Raw genomic sequence first — 16,358 nt, 5'->3', positions numbered from 1 at the left:
AATAACAAGTACTGTTGTTTTGCGCTAGAATACCACCAGTACCACTAGTGGTGGTATAAGTTCGAAACATTTTCTATAATCGATTTATTCAATAGTGAGACAATTTATGTTTAATTGATTGATTGATTGAGACAATTATGGAACGGTACGCCATTTTTACTTTTGTTCGAAAACAGTTACAAAAAAGTTTATATTTGCAATACAAATAAGCCGTTTGATCAAGTGTAAGCTAACAATTTATAAATAACGCTTTTAACTGTGGAAACAGATTTATGCTAAGAAGCGTGGACAATATTGCATAAGTAAAGGCGGAGTAGAGATTAAGGCAGAGAGTAAGCGCAGTCGGTTTTCGAAATTTATTTTAAAAAAAAAACGATTTATGCAATGTGTTTTTTTGTCTTTACTAAATCACTGATATTGTAATAATAATTAATTTAAAGAAAAACAAGATACAATATGTTTAAATAACACCGACGATAAAGTGTTCTCTTTTTCGTTTTTAATGTACTTTGAATGATTACAGCTGTTTTTCATCTAAGTACATAATCGACGACAACGACCCTTCAAATTCGCCAACGGATACACAAAGATTTTTTCAAAGTATTCATCCCAACATCTTTCGCAGGAAGTACTTAAAAGATTTCAAAGATCAGCAGTGCTATTCTGTAAGAACTCACTTTATTACTCACCCGTGAAATGTTGACAACCGACTTATGGTGATATGATATTTAATTTCTGACATTTCACGACTGTTTTCTGCATTGAGTTTCGAGTTTCTTTTTACAGAATAGCCCTATGTGTAAATGACAAAATATATACAAACATTTATTAAAGTTCTAAGCTTAGCAATATTAATTTTCACTTGTTACAAGTGAAAGGATTGATATAAAATTAATTATTGATAAAAGTTGATGAATAATACTAACATTTACAGTTTTGCTTCTCTGCAATGGAATCAAGTAATTCTTTAGTATAAGGACATGTATAATTATATAACAATATTTAACATTACTATAATGAATATTGATCGTGATTGCTCGAAAAATATTCTTTATTTATTTATATTGTAAACAATTAGTTATAAACAAACAGTTTATAATTATAATATTTACTTTATATCCAATTATTTGTATTTGAATAGCGTTTCCATAACACGAATTAAACAAGCAAAGTGCGGCCATGATTTAATAAATCGCTTAAAATACACATTCATAAATTTACAAATAAATATTTAAATTGTCTTTGACATAATAGTATTAATATTTACAAATGATTTTATATCTGATTATAACTAGAGCACATTTAATAATACATAAATTTATTATTTTACATCAATTACCTTACGTTAAATGTCTTTTAATTGGAAATAAATAAAATTTATACTTGTATTTCTTTCCGTTCATGTTAAATGCTTAAAGGTTATATTTAATACAACAATATGACGATCGTTGATATTTTATCTATATTTACTTATCTATCAATGCATTTCTCATTGACATCCGCCAAGAAATCATTGGAGTCCCTGACGGTCATGATTGTGACTCCATCCGCGCTGTTCCTGGATATGATGTTGTTCTTCTTCTTTGAGCTGCCGTAGTCGTAGTTAGATATAACGACACTTTCCGTTGGATTCCTGTTAAAATAATTATTTGTTTGTTAATTTGAGAACTAAACGCAAAAGTTGTTATTTGTTGTTCTTCGAGGAAAGGAAAGGCTAAGTTACAATTGAATTTATAGGAGTTCTTCTACCTCGTCTGTTGGAAATATTTAATAAATTAGTATATTTGTTGCCTCACCTCTACGTATTTTTGCTGCTGTATTTGCTTAATTTATTTATATTTATAATTTATATTAATTTTGAATGTACCAACTTCGTACCTATTACAGCAATGTCGCTGTGGTTCTTCGATTGATGTGTCAAAAACAGCCTTTCTCGCCAGCCTAAAACTTGATGTTTCAAGTACGTCCTTCTCGCAGCAGAGATAACGCAGAAAGTACTTCTTGTAGACGTCACTCATGGAGTACAAGGCGATCGGGTTGAAGCAGGAGTTCATAAATCTGGTAGATATAAAGATAATCAATTCATACCTATTACAGCGATGGCGTTGAGTGCTTCTAAAGGACGTCTCGCATATAGCCGTTCTGGACAATCTAGAACTGCAAGTTGGATGGAGGGCGCCTCGACGGCAGCAGAGATATCGGTTGAAGTGCTGTCTGAAGACGCCACTCACGCAGTATAAGGCGACCGGATTAACGCAGGAGTTGAGAAAACTGTTTGTTTATAAAACAATATTAATTTATTTTTATACTTTAATGCACAACAAAATTAAATTGCACAAAAAGTCGGGTCAAAGTAAACTGCACTCTCTACCAACTTACTTTAAAAAATACACAACTCCATACATCAACAAATCCATAATCAAATGTAAAGGAGATCATCGCTTTCTATAGAAGAATGCTGATGAAGATACCGTTGTCGTTACAGAAATAAAATAAACCATTTGTATGATTCTAATGAAATAATGACCTGTATTAAAAAGAATGTGTAGCTACTAACTGAAAACAATTACTGGGAATCATAGTATGTCATGTCATAAATCAAGAGCTCATAGACCCAATAACAGGAAAAGGGAAAACAACATATTATTTAAAGTTTACTTATACGCTGTGACATAGTTAATTAATTAATGAGGACATAATTCTTAAAAATGGAACCAACTTCAAAAGAAAAATCTAGATTAAATATGACGAAACGAAACGGAGTGTATAAAGATAATTTCCCGTTTCATCCCAAACAAAAAAGGATTTTCCAAATCGGTTCATAAATAACTGAGTTCTAAGGTAACAAAAAAAAATACAACAGAATTAGAAATTTTCTCCTTTTGAGAATTTTTTAAATTTTTAGTTAAAAATACCTTAATTAATAATAATCATATATTGAAATAAATACAAGCCATTGAAAGTTTTCCAAAAAACGTGTTCCAATTAAAAAGACATAATACGATAAAACGAATGAAACCAATATTCCTTTGTTTCTTAGATAATTACCGATATCGTTATCATATACGTATTACATTTTACTGCGCTAGCTGATTTCATCTCAGCTATTGATGCGAGTTCCCTCGGCCAAGATGAGATGCAAATTACTCATAAATTTTTACCCTCATCTTTTTCAATTGTCAGCAAAGTAGAAGACATCAATTTTACGAACCTTAGACAGAAAGCGATTATTCGGAGAGCGTGGGTCCAGTCATTATAGTCGCTTTGAGCTGTCGGCGACATGTAGAACCAAACCTCCAGTGCATGATACGGTAAGAAGCAAATGAAAAATACTGAAACAAAAAATAAAAAGTTAAATACGCTCATACCGCTCGATATGTAATATGGCATAAATATTCGCAAAAATACATTGATCGAATTCCCTATAAAAAAAGCATTGACAAGTGATATTCGGAATTTAGGCGTCTATTTAATATTAACAGTGTATGAGATATGCGTGAATGATAGATTCAAAAATGATAAATTGAAAAATAAAAATTTGCTGCGTGTTGATCTCATATATATTTATTTTTTTATGTATAAATTATTTTTATTATTATCTTATTTTAAACTGTTCCTGTCGGCCGTAGGCGTCAAATATTTCAAGCGGTTGTGAAAATCAGTGTTAAAAGTCGAGAGCTCATCGTTAGAAGCTTTTAGGTAAATAAAATAAATAAACTGAGTGGCTCTAATATTTGTGACGTTACACGACTATGTAGTTCAAATATACTTTTTTGGTATATATTTTTTTATTGTAATCAATTCGTAATATTGTATAAATGATTGCAAATAAAGACGTCATAATTACACAGATAACTACACTTATATATTTTTGAAAACGTTTACGGAGCTAATGAACTTTAATTAAAATGCACATCATTTTAATTAAAGTTTCTACCCAAAAACATAGGTTGCTACAATTTCATTTTGTATATAAGTATAATTACAGAAAACATCAAAGTTATAATTCTAATATATATGGAAAAAATGTCGTTACAAGAGACGCTTCCCCGCTGTGAGTCGGAGGGGATTAAAGGGGAAGTCCACTGAATATTATTATGTAAATTATCATTTCCTTTAATTATGTTAACCTCTATTTATGCGAAGTCATATTTTTAGTATCATTAAAGCTTTATTACTGAATTGAATGAGTTTTTTCGGTAAGAAAAATAAGATAAATTACGTTGCTATATAAACCACATTATCTGGTAATTTGACCAAAGAAATATAACAATAGTATATATTTCTGAAAGGCTTCTTTCTCATATAATATTACACTGAACCGTAATTGGCTATTCCAATTTTCTTAACAATAGAAAAATAATACTGATAATTCGTTTTAAACGAGCCTTTTCATCTATTTCGTCTTTAATCCTAATTTGGTATTACGTTAAATTGGAGAACTTGAATCTATTATAACATTATAACGACCTTATAAATGGTTTACAAATTTTATTTTACGGAATACACGTTTTGTAATAAATAATGAACGAAAGGTATTTCTTAATAGTAAATATGTAAAGGTAATTTTAAAGTAACATCCCACTGTTGGAGTTAGACTTCTCTAGTCTTGAGGAGCAGTTTCGGAACTTATGTCACCACCCTGCTTCAATGTTCAATCTTCAATTACACATACACGTGCTTACATTATGTCAGTATTTACCTGTACATGCAGATTTCCTTATGATATTTTACTTTTCCGCCAAGCATGAGATGAACTATAAACACAAAAAATATGAAATACCAATGTGCTTGCCTGAATTTAAACCCGCAATCTCCGATCAAGATTCACATGTTCTAACCATTGGCCATTTCAGGTCATTTCCCTTCACATATTAAATATAATTACTAGCATCTTTATACTTGTTTGTAATTATGAAATAACTACTATGACTGAATTGATAATAATAACAATCAATTTTCTTATATATATATAAAATTTACTTTGAAAACGAATAATAATTTAGACATATTTTAACAATCGTCATTCTAATAATCTTATGGCACGCCAAATCTTACACGAATGGAAAGGGATTGAACAGAGCAGATTGCATGACCAATGGCTTTACATGCTTTCGAGGGACGGGAATGTTACACTGCTGACTTCCAGATAACACATAGTTTCTCAATAGAAAAATTAAAGTTAATTTAACATCGTGAGGAAACCTGCATGTGTCTAATTTCATTGAAATGATGTGTACTCTACCAACCAGCATTGGAGCAGCGTCGTGGAATAAGCTCCAAACCTTCTCCTCACAAGGGAGAGGAAGCTTTAGCCCAGCAGTGGGATATTAACAGGCTGTTACTGTTACAGAACAAAATCAACGGAAAGTATTGAACAGGGGTTTGAACCCAGGACCTTGTGGTCTACCTTTTTAACCATCCACTTTACCAACGAGGCAGATACTAGTATAAGATAAATTATATCTTGTTTGAAAATTCAAAGTTAAAACAAAACCAACCCCGCATTATTCAGTCATCGATAAAATAGTGAAGTAGCATTTGAAATGGATAAGATATCTTTAGTGTTCTTCTAAAGCTTTTAAATGGATACCCCACTTATTTTCCATTAAACATTGAGTTCCTATTTTAAATTCACAATTGGTACTTCACATAATGCACTTATGCGAACGGTATAGCTTGATTACGTTTTAAAACGATCTACACGCGTTGAGGTTCATATTTACGGTAAAAGTATAGTAGTAATTTATAGTAGCTTCCTGTATGTTTGTCATCTATGCCTTACTAAAACATTCATCCGATTGTGATGTAACTTTGATGAGTTCTTGTGCATATGCTCAATTAGGTGCATAGACCAAAAAAACAAGATTTTTTCTATATATATTTGCCCTTCAATATAAACGCTACCTTAATTCTACCAGTGCCAAGCCTGGACAGGTTGTACAGTGTAGAGTAAATACAAATGATTTCAAATTTGAATCTCGCTCTAAGTTTATATAAGAAACGATGTCGTGTCTTATGAATATTAAATTAATATAAAGCAGTACATTATATGCCTTCTATTCTATTCTATATTAAATTTCACTGAATAGATTTTCTTCTAATGTATTCAGTGATTATAGATTTCTTGTACACACATAGGTATAAAATAAGAATTATTATAATTGCCTTTCAATTTGATTTTTTGTAAACTTATAATTCTATGTTGTTAATAAATGTTGAAAAAGGTACGAATCTTGCAAGAATTCAAATATATTTTCAAGTCAATTAAATTTCTATTTAACAAACATTAAATTCATTAGATATGAATGACGGACGTTTTTTTCTTTACGTAAGTTAATCAGAATTAACTAAGTAATCATCGCCTTAACGAATGTATAAGGCAAAAACAATGTACGAACGCAATTTGCTAACCAATTTACACTTTGTATGAATATTAAAATTATACAACGAAATTGTGGAATTACATAATTTCTCAGAGTGGAGTGAAGATTCATAATAATGTTTATGAGATAGAACAAAATCTTTGTAATGTATTTCACAAGCGAATAGAAAATTTATCATTTTGCCTGTTGTCCTATAAACAGGCCGATTTTTGGATATAAGTAAAGTATAAATGGTATTAGTAGGATTTATTAAAATCATTTTGCAATTGACGTAAATTTTTCACACTTATTCCATCCGTATGAGTGATATTTAATTTTTGAATATATATTGGGCGCCTTCAATCTTTATAATATAAATAATTCACTACTTTTGTACCCTTATTCCACACATATATATATATATATATATATATATATATATATATATATATATATATATATATATATATATATATATATATATATATATATTATCAAATTAATATGGGTTTATCGTGTTTCAAATAAAATAAATCCGATCCGATCCAATAAAATATAATTACAAAAATCAGCTTAAAATCGGCGAAGCTATCGAATAACATACAAAAACAATAATAACGCTAAAATGATAGTCGTTTTATTTTAAGAGTCAGCGAGAAGAACAAATTTATCAAATTGAAAGTCTTAATACTCAGTTTTCAATTTATGTAGAAGTGTATTATAAATTTAATCCATAGAAAAATATTTTGAGCCGTTGTTATTATATCTGTACTATTAAAATTCTAATTTGAATTAAAGTGTTTTGTATAAGATTATATGATTAATATAGGATTATGTGTTCGTTATCAATGTTTGTAATAGTAATTTGTGTTAAGTACTTACCAATGACAAATATCAAGACCATGCAAGCGACAGACTTTCTTGCTTTGGCCTGTGCTTCGCCTTGCCCACCGTGTAGCGCACCCGGCATCTCCTTAGTACTCGCCAGTAGGCGTTGCGCCATTAAGGAATAAAAGAATGCAATCACTAGAAGCGGTAAAGCGTAGTAAACGACTGCCTTCGTTAAAGTCATCCATCTATTAAAATAGAAATAGAACATTAAATAAGATACTTGCTACCAAAATCGTATCAAAAAAGTAGATTAAAATATTTGCTATATATTTACTCAGGCACAGATATGTATTTAATTAAAAGGAACAATTCTCATTTCTATATATAATCTAATAGACGAATATTCACAAAGCTTACAAAAAATAATAAAGAATATGAAACAGAAGGAAAGTGAAAATAGTATTTGCTCCAATAACACAGTGTCTTAGTGTGTATAATTACGTTTCAATTAACTATGCAAACTAATAGACGAAATGGCTAATGGTTTTTTAAAAGCATATTGCATTATAATTGTCATATGTATACACAATTGCTTTCTAATTATACATAGATATTTTACATACATATTAAAACTTGAATATATTATCAGCTTGTCCTAGCACTTGTTTTCCAGTTATTATTGGTGTTAATAACACTAGCAGCTGCATAGATTTAGTAACTTTTTGTGAGAAACTTATAGCTAGGGCTATAATTTAGTTAGGGCTATATATTTATACGTGATCAAAGAAACCATCCAACCTACATCTTGTGCTAGATTAATAAAAAATATGTAAAGGAACGACCGATCGCTCGACTATCAATAAACTTACTTAGCGTAATGATTTTCTTTCGAATAATAAATTTGAATTTAGATTTAAAATATAAGGATAAGGACTCACTTGGAATAATTATGCCAGTCCGCTGGATATGGGGAGCAATAAACAATTGAGACATTGCTGTCGATATCTTCTGTGATTATTGTGGAAAAAAGCGCTGCCGGTGCTGCAAATATAAGTGCAGCGGCCCATATGATTGTCGCACACACCAAAGGAAGCTTGCGTAGCTAGAAAAAAGAAAACAAATTAAAAAAGAAACGAACTTCGTCATAAAAAATATATGCGAATTTTCTTTTGAGTGGGAATACGTTGGTATATTTTTTGTATTAATTTTGAAAATGTTTTATATTTTAAATGGCGTTCCGTTGCAGTCTCACAGCTGGGAAAATTCCTTCTATCTTCGTAACGAGAAAGTATTATATCATCACGCTACTCGATAGCAGATTGGTAGATACACATCTATTATGTGTATCTACCAATCTTTGTTTGTTTAATTTAATTTAATTATCACCGAGAATTATTATAAAGATAAATTAATTATATGAATTCGTGATCTTTGATTAATATGAAATTATATTATATTATTATAATTACTAATAGTACTATATTAGTAGTTCTTCATATATTAAATAAAATTATTATAAAACTAGCGTGGGCGATCATAAAAGGGTAAAATAACACGAAGAATTAGTTTTTTTTAATTGTGTCTGCTGATGAACACGCTAATCTTCGAAATCACTAAACAGATTTTCTCGTAGTTTTAACAGGTAGATGAAGCTTAGCTCGGAGCAACATTGGCTTTTCATTGAAACAGAATGACATTGAAAAATTATCGTCATTTAAAAGTAATTTTAATTTCGTCTTCTATCTTCAATGCATGTAATAAAGTGGTTCTACTACTCCGTCCGTACCGTCTGTGCTTTGAATAAATTTATCAAAAAAGAGCGTAGTCTAAACATAAAAGAGTAACTGAACAGGAAAATGATTTTTTTTATATATATAATCGTAACAAAACTTACTTTGTCGGGGACACCAGCTAGTCTATTAAGCTAAGCTGTCCATTTGTTTAAATAACGGGTCTTAATCATCACTAATTTTATCGCAAAACAACAATGATTTATACTTCAATGTTACAGGTGAAATGGTCATAGAGCCAGCGTAATTACAGGTACAAAGGACATAGCAATTTAGATTCCAAGCGTGACAGTACATTGGTAACAATGATCATATATTATTTACAATGACAATTACTATGAGTAAGCACGAGCATACCAAATAATACAAACGAATACAATTTTTTTATGTTATAGGTAGGCGGGCGGATAAATGGACCACCTGATGGTAAGTGGTCACCATCGCCCATGGACATTAGCGATTTAAGAAATATTCCTCACATTATTAGTACACAATTCAATATAAATTTCATTAAATTTTTTATCTGCCTTTGTATTAGAATTTGTCTGATGTAAATAAATTTTCACAGACATTTTTTTTAGATTATTGTAAATGGCATAAAACAGCAAAAATTTTATTACTTTATTAAAAAAACAAAACCAGAAACGCTTTTTAAAATTAAAATATGGATATTGATACTAACTGGTAGAACTTCGTGCAAGCCTGCCTGGTTAGGTACCATCTACCTATAACCAGCAATACTTAGTATAGTTGCGTTCCGGTTTGATAGGTGAGTGAGCCAGAGTAGAACTATATGCATAAGTGACATAACTTCTTAGTTACCAAGGTTAATCGCGCATAGGCGAAGTAAGCGGTGGTTAACATTTCTTACAATGCCAATGTATATGTGCATTGATGACCACTTACTATCAGGTGGTCCAAATGCTCGTCCGCCTATTCTATAAAATAAAAAAATAAAAATTACACAATAAAGAACACGCTATTACGTGTAATTGAGATGACACTTCTGAAAATAACAAAGTTACAGTTTAAAGTAAAATGTAACATACTTAATGCTATTCCGTCCTCGACAATAAAGTTTCACTAACGAGCTGGCTGTTCACAACTTCCTAATTAAAGGGGCGTTTAGTTTAACACTAGTTATATAGTAATTAACAATTAAATTAACCGCCCTATATAACAATGGGGACTCATTATGTGAATCTGACATTATACATATGAATACGTTTAATTTCTGGTGAGTGCGAAGACGTCGTTGTCAAACGCCCTACGTTCATTAATATTACATACATATGAATTTCGAAGATATTTTGATTCACAGATTTTAAGAGAATTGCCAACTTTCACCATTACTTTCTTTTTAATTTATTTTAAGACGTCAGACGAACTAAGGAAATTCATGAATGTAGAATAACTTTTTTTTCATTTCGTCAAAATTTAATACCACAACGATGTCAAGTCACGACATTATAAGGCAGATTTATTTTTATGATTAAAATTCATAACCATGGTGGTTCAGTTTGTATGAAACTATAAGTATTTAAATTTCACAAAAATGTAATTCAAGTAGCCTAGTATTTTCATCACGAATGTTTAATAAAACTAAACAAGAAATGTTATTAATGCATTGTTAGATCTAATAGTCTGAGATAAATATAATCGTATGCTAGCCGATATCAAACCGGTCAGCTGAGATAGCCCGGTGACGAGAACGCGTAAACCTTAACAGATGATTGCAATTCCAAGCGCAGACAAGAACCGCTGAATTTTAATTAAGCACATGATTGATTGATGCTTAATTATTATTAAGCACATGAAAATTAATCTCGGTGGTATACAAAAACATCTGGAGTTGCCGTGGAGTACCGGCTTAGAATAGTACTCCCCCAATCATATCCCGTGGGTGTCGTAAGAGGCGACTGAGGGACGGGGAAAAGGGGGGATGGGCAGCAGCGTCCCCCCTCCCATAAACATCTTACCCCCCTACTGCGCTCGCCAACACGCTTGCCCAGCGCGGCGAGTATGGGCAAACCCCTCCCTTAATGGCAGTTACCGGCAAGCCCGCTAGGCCCGACCAAGGTAGCGGTCGCGGTATCGGCAGGGCAGGGGGTGCTAAAAATCACCGGTTCACGGCAGGCTACCGTATAAAGCGACTGAAAATGGCAACGTATAATGGACGCTCGATGAGGCTGGACCATCACCTCGCCGAATTAGAAGTAGAGTTAAGTCATATAAACTGGCATATACTGGGGTTATCTGAAGTCCGAAGACAGGGGGAGGACACGATAACTCTAGAGTCCGGTAACTTACTCTACTTCCGCGAAGGTGATAACCTCTCCCAGGGTGGTGTCGGTTTTCTAGTCAAAAAGGATCTCATTAGCAGCATTGTGGAAATCAGTAGTGTGTCGAACCGGGTAGCGTACCTTGTCCTAAAACTTTCCGACAGGTACTCCCTGAAGGTCGTACAGGTATATGCGCCAACTTCGACATACTCTGATGATGTGGTCGAAGCGATGTACGAGGACATCGCAAAGGCCCTCAACGACACCTCGAAGGCCCACTACAATGTTGTTATGGGAGACTTTAATGCTAAAGTGGGAGTACAAGATAGCGGTGAATCGAAAGTCGGACCTTACGGCTTGGGCTGCAGAAATCACAGGGGGCAAATGCTGGTAAACTTTCTCGAAGCGCAGGGGCTTTTTTTGATGAATTCTTTCTTTCAAAAGAAGCCTCAGAGGAGGTGGACCTGGCGAAGCCCCGATAACGTGACAAAGAATGAGATAGACTTTATCATTTCGAATAAAAGGCACATATTTAGAGATTTTTCAGTGATCAACAGGTTTAATACCGGAAGTGATCACCGCTTGGTTCGAGGCACTCTAAATATCAACTTAAAAGCCGAAAGATCGAGAATGATGAGGTCTACTCTCCGACCTACCATGCTCCAAGCTGCTCAAGGCTCCGAAAAGTTCCAAATGGAACTTCAAAATCAATTTACCGCGTTGGAAACCATAAGCAGCATTGATGAGAGAACCGACACGCTGGTCAAAATGCTGCAAAACACATCCCGCAAGTGTTTTCCGCCACAGAGAAGAGACAACGCACCAAAACTCTCTGCTGAGACACTCGAGCTCATGAGAAAACGACGAGAACTACCATCGTTTTTGTCAGATAAGGCCTTAAATCGAATAATAGAAACGCTGAGACGGATAAGATCAGAAATGAGATTATCCGGAAAAGAACCGGAGTCACCGACATAGCTTGCAGAATTAGCAGGCTGAAGTGGCAGTGGGCTGGTCACGTATGTCGTAGGACCGATGGCCGTTGGAGCAGACGAGTCCTAGAGTGGAGACCGCGAATCGGCAAAGTTTCGTTGTCAAAATCAGTCAGTCGACTCGTAACAACCGTAACTATGATAGACACAACTCTATCGAGATATTGAGAAAAGTATAAGGTATTCTTAAGGTCATCGGTCCACCTGGCTGGAGGGCGCCCTACGCTGAATCGGCAAGCGCAGCGTAGGGCGTCCTCAAGCCAGGTGGACCGATGACCTTAAGAAGGTGGCGGGCACCAACTGGATGCGGAAGGCGGAGGACAGGGAGCTTTGGCGCACCTTGGGAGAGGCCTATGTTCTGCAGTGGACAATGATTGGCTGTTGATTTGATTTGATTTGATAAGGTATGACCCATGAGACGCGGCCCAAATCTAAATATCTTAAAATAATATGAGGTCATGGAAATAAAAATACCCGCTTACACTTTACAATATAAATTTAGTAATTTTGTATAAACGATAATTTAAAAACGAAGAGCATGCGCTATCTCTACGCTTATTATTTAAATTTTTAATTAAACTAATTTTACTTTAATTAATATCTTTTTGTTTTTAATATAATATACGTATATTATTTTACTTATCTGCTTCTATTTTGGCTTAAAGCAAAATAATATGTAATGTAATAACTTTAAATACATACTAATAGATTACCTAATAAATAAATAGAGCAGTTTAAATCCATCTAATCTATATATATACATAATAATAATAATATATACATTATACATTATAGATAGATTAGATGGATCTTGGCTATGATATTTTTTTTTTATTAAGTCATCATTTTAAAAAAATATAAAGGGTAAGATATTATGATCTTATAAGTTTGCAAGAACCGAGTCATGATTCATAAAATCCATTTACTTGCTTCGATACGAACTTGGCTCAATTTTATGATTGCAATTACGTACGAGTAAAATATTTGCCTCTGTCACGTAGAGGCTGAAATTTTATTGAAAATTCTTTACAATAATGTTAATTTCGTGAATTGTATATTATTGTTTCCGGATCGTTTACACGCCATTACATATTTTTTTTACTTTGTATTATAACATTCGTAACATGAATAAAACTAATTGATACTCAAGACATCAATTAATTACGTAACAAAAAGTTTTCTATGCATCAAAAGAAATAAACTAAAATATTTGTGTTTATAATTAATCTCGTGCTTGGCGGTGAAGGATAACATCGTGAGGAAACCTGCATGTGTCTAATTTCACTGAAATTCTGCCATATGTTTATTCCACCAACCCGCATTGGAGCAACGTGGTGAAATAAGCTCCAAACCTTCTCTATAAAAAAAGGAGAGGCCTTAGCCCAGCAATGGGACATTCACAGGCTGTTACTTACTAAACTCTAAAAGGAATAGTTAATTAGTAAAAACATGTATTAATAGTTGAAGTTATTGCTGTTTTTGGCTCATGAATTTATTTATCTAATAATGTGTCTATTACATACACCCTGATCAAGTAAAAAGTTAATATATTTTTTTATTTTTTAAATGCTGTTAACTTTTTAATTTGAATTTTATTTTTTTCCCAGACGAACGTAAAATCTCGCAAAGAATAGAGTTGTTAAACTGTATACGTAAATTTCACGAACTATGTCGAATTTTCTGTGATAAACCTTTGTGAATAAATATTTACGCATAATTTGGCAATTTATCACTCAGTCAGTTCATCTCATAATAATATACAACGTTCTGAGGAGATATTCTTATATTATAAACTATCTTTTGTAAATTTTTGACTTATATATAAATGTTAAAGCAAATTAAAATAAAACGAAACATTAGATTATCATTTTACATTATAATAATAACTAGGTATAAGTTGCAATAATATATGTAGAAATCATTCTTTTCGCTGAAAGCACTAAGCGTTTTTTTTTTATAATATATAGATTTTTTAATATTCTCTTTAGTATAAATATGTTACTAAAATATAACAAAATATTACCTGAAGCTTTCTAAAAGGGTTGACAATGGCGCAATATCGCTCAGCTGATAGCGCGGTGAGTGTGAACACGGATACACCAATACTTATATCCTTCCCCGTCTCCGATATCCTGCAAATGGCTTCCCCCCACGGCCACGATTCAAGTGTATAAATGACGGACACAAAGGGCACGCAGATTAGGATAACGAGCAAATCTGCTAGCGCAAGGGAAAATATGTACCTGAAAACGTATTAGGGAGTAAGTTTCGTTTTTTGAATAAATTTAAAATTAGAAATGTATTAGTCATCATTTGGAAAATAAGCACAAAGTTATTACACGTCAAAATTACTCTAGAACTATTAAATACACTTTTCTTTAAATATTACGTGACATTCTTTAAATAAATAATTAACAAGTGCTAAAAACAAACACTACACTTTTATTTATTAATTTCAATTAATATCTATATTTAAATTGGTTATTAATTATCTTTTAATTTTCGAAAAAAATTTAATTATTAAAAGAAAATAATAAAGTGAAGATCAGATTAAAACTCAACCTGGTCCAGACAAAAGCGTATCTCTATTAGTCAATTTTAATTTATCTTGAAATATATTCAACAATTTGGTTAGTTAAATTTCTTCTTCAGAAGGAAATATAGTGGGTATGTGTGAACACTAGTGCAACTTCAATTTTAATAATCTCATAATCCAATGAGACGGTAATCCGACAAGACTGTAGAAAGTTCAAGTGCCAACCAACCAATAACAAAGGATCAGTTTTCTGGAAGTTACCAAACCAACTTACAAACTCCGAGCTGCTACTTAAGATCTCGGATTCTACTATGAGGTCGCTACTAGAGACGGAGTACTCAACCTTTTCTTTAAAGGGGCCACATACACGTGATATTCATGTCGCGGGCCGCAAACAAAGTATTTAGGTAACAATTTCTTAGGTGTCGGGATTGTTACAATTATATGAAACAACTATGAATGGATTTATCGAACGGTGCTAATATATACCTTTGAAATTTAGTATAGTTTAAAATAATGTAACATCAAGTAGGCCAATCACAAAAGCCCGGCGTTGTTGAGTACCGCTGTACTAGACAATGGAGTCGTTTAATAAATATTATAATACATTTTAAATACTTACGTATTAGGTGCATTTCGCATTCCCCTATGTCGAACGTAAACTATAACCAATGTACCATTACCAAGAACGCCTACAATGAAAATGATGGCAAATATGATAGGAACCAAATAGGTCTCAACGCGCTCTTTGTATGGAGTGTAATCGCTCTCCGACGAATTGAAGCCGAGCATCGCCGTACTTAAATTTGACTGCGCATACATTTTCCCACCTGGAACAATGAAAAATAAATTTATTACATTTAATCACATCAATATATTTTTATTCCAGTAGGCTTAAAAAGACATTAAGTCGTAATGTTCAGAATTAAGATTCTACCGAAAAAACCCGGCATGAAATTCAACTGAGTTTCCACTCAGCTTATATAAAAGTTTCTAATTTAAATTTGGATAGTAATGATAACTTAAAATAAGGAAATAGGGCTTAAAAGATGATTTGATAATATTCCTCGTTTTATTTGTCGCCTTCATAATATTTTGATAGTGTAAATAGTGCCCTAGTGTTTAGTTTATAAAAGTTATTTTGGTCTTTACTGAATGCAATTTCTTTGCAATTATTTTTTGTTACATAATTGCTATGTATCATGATATGTAACAAGATATTTAATTTATATCTAGTACAATTTTCCCGTGGCATGTTTTTAAGATACATTAAACTGTAATAATTGTGAATATAGAACTAATCCGTTACCGAGATGACCCAGTGGTATGAACGTGTGAATCTTAACCGATGATCTTAGATTCAAACCGTGGCAAGCATTTTCATGTGCTTAATTTGTGAGTATAATTCATCTCGTGCTATATGATGAAGGAAAATATCGTGAGGAAACCTGTTGTGTCTAATTTCACCGAAATTTTGCCACATATGTATTCCACCAACCCGCATTGGAGCAGCGTGGTGGAATAAGCTTATACCTTCTCCTCAAAAAAGGGAGAGGAGGCCT

General features: G+C 32.6%; 1 protein-coding gene across 1 annotated transcript; it reads right to left on the bottom strand.

The window, feature by feature from the left end:
* Nucleotides 1-1,405: 1,405 nt before the first annotated feature.
* LOC126772036 (neuropeptide CCHamide-2 receptor-like) lies at nt 1,406-15,618 on the bottom strand. The gene is made up of 7 exons (XM_050492215.1): nt 15,419-15,618; nt 14,284-14,503; nt 8,135-8,298; nt 7,248-7,441; nt 3,212-3,332; nt 2,089-2,271; nt 1,406-1,633 (listed from the first exon to the last, which is right to left on the bottom strand). Exons 1-7 carry the CDS (start codon nt 15,616-15,618, stop codon nt 1,471-1,473), a joined length of 1,245 nt encoding a protein of 414 aa, XP_050348172.1. The 3' UTR covers nt 1,406-1,470.
* Nucleotides 15,619-16,358: the final 740 nt, after the last annotated feature.

Source organism: Nymphalis io, chromosome 11 (assembly GCF_905147045.1).
Source record: "Nymphalis io chromosome 11, ilAglIoxx1.1, whole genome shotgun sequence".
In the NCBI taxonomy this organism is placed as follows: domain Eukaryota; kingdom Metazoa; phylum Arthropoda; class Insecta; order Lepidoptera; family Nymphalidae; genus Nymphalis; species Nymphalis io.
The sequence above is the reverse complement of the archived record's forward strand: the minus strand, read 5'-3'. Positions and strand labels throughout refer to the sequence as shown.

Bases quoted from the DNA above. Each gene is read 5' to 3' on its own strand.
- LOC126772036 (XM_050492215.1), bottom strand. From the start codon at position 15,618: ATGTATGCGCAGTCAAATTTAAGTACGGCGATGCTCGGCTTCAATTCG. The intron at 2,272-3,211 runs GTTCGTAAAATT...ATAAACAAACAG, and splicing joins ATAATCGCTTTCTGTCTAAG to TTTTCTCAACTCCTGCGTTA. The intron at 1,634-2,088 runs GTATGAATTGAT...TTATTTTAACAG, and splicing joins CAACGCCATCGCTGTAATAG to GAATCCAACGGAAAGTGTCG.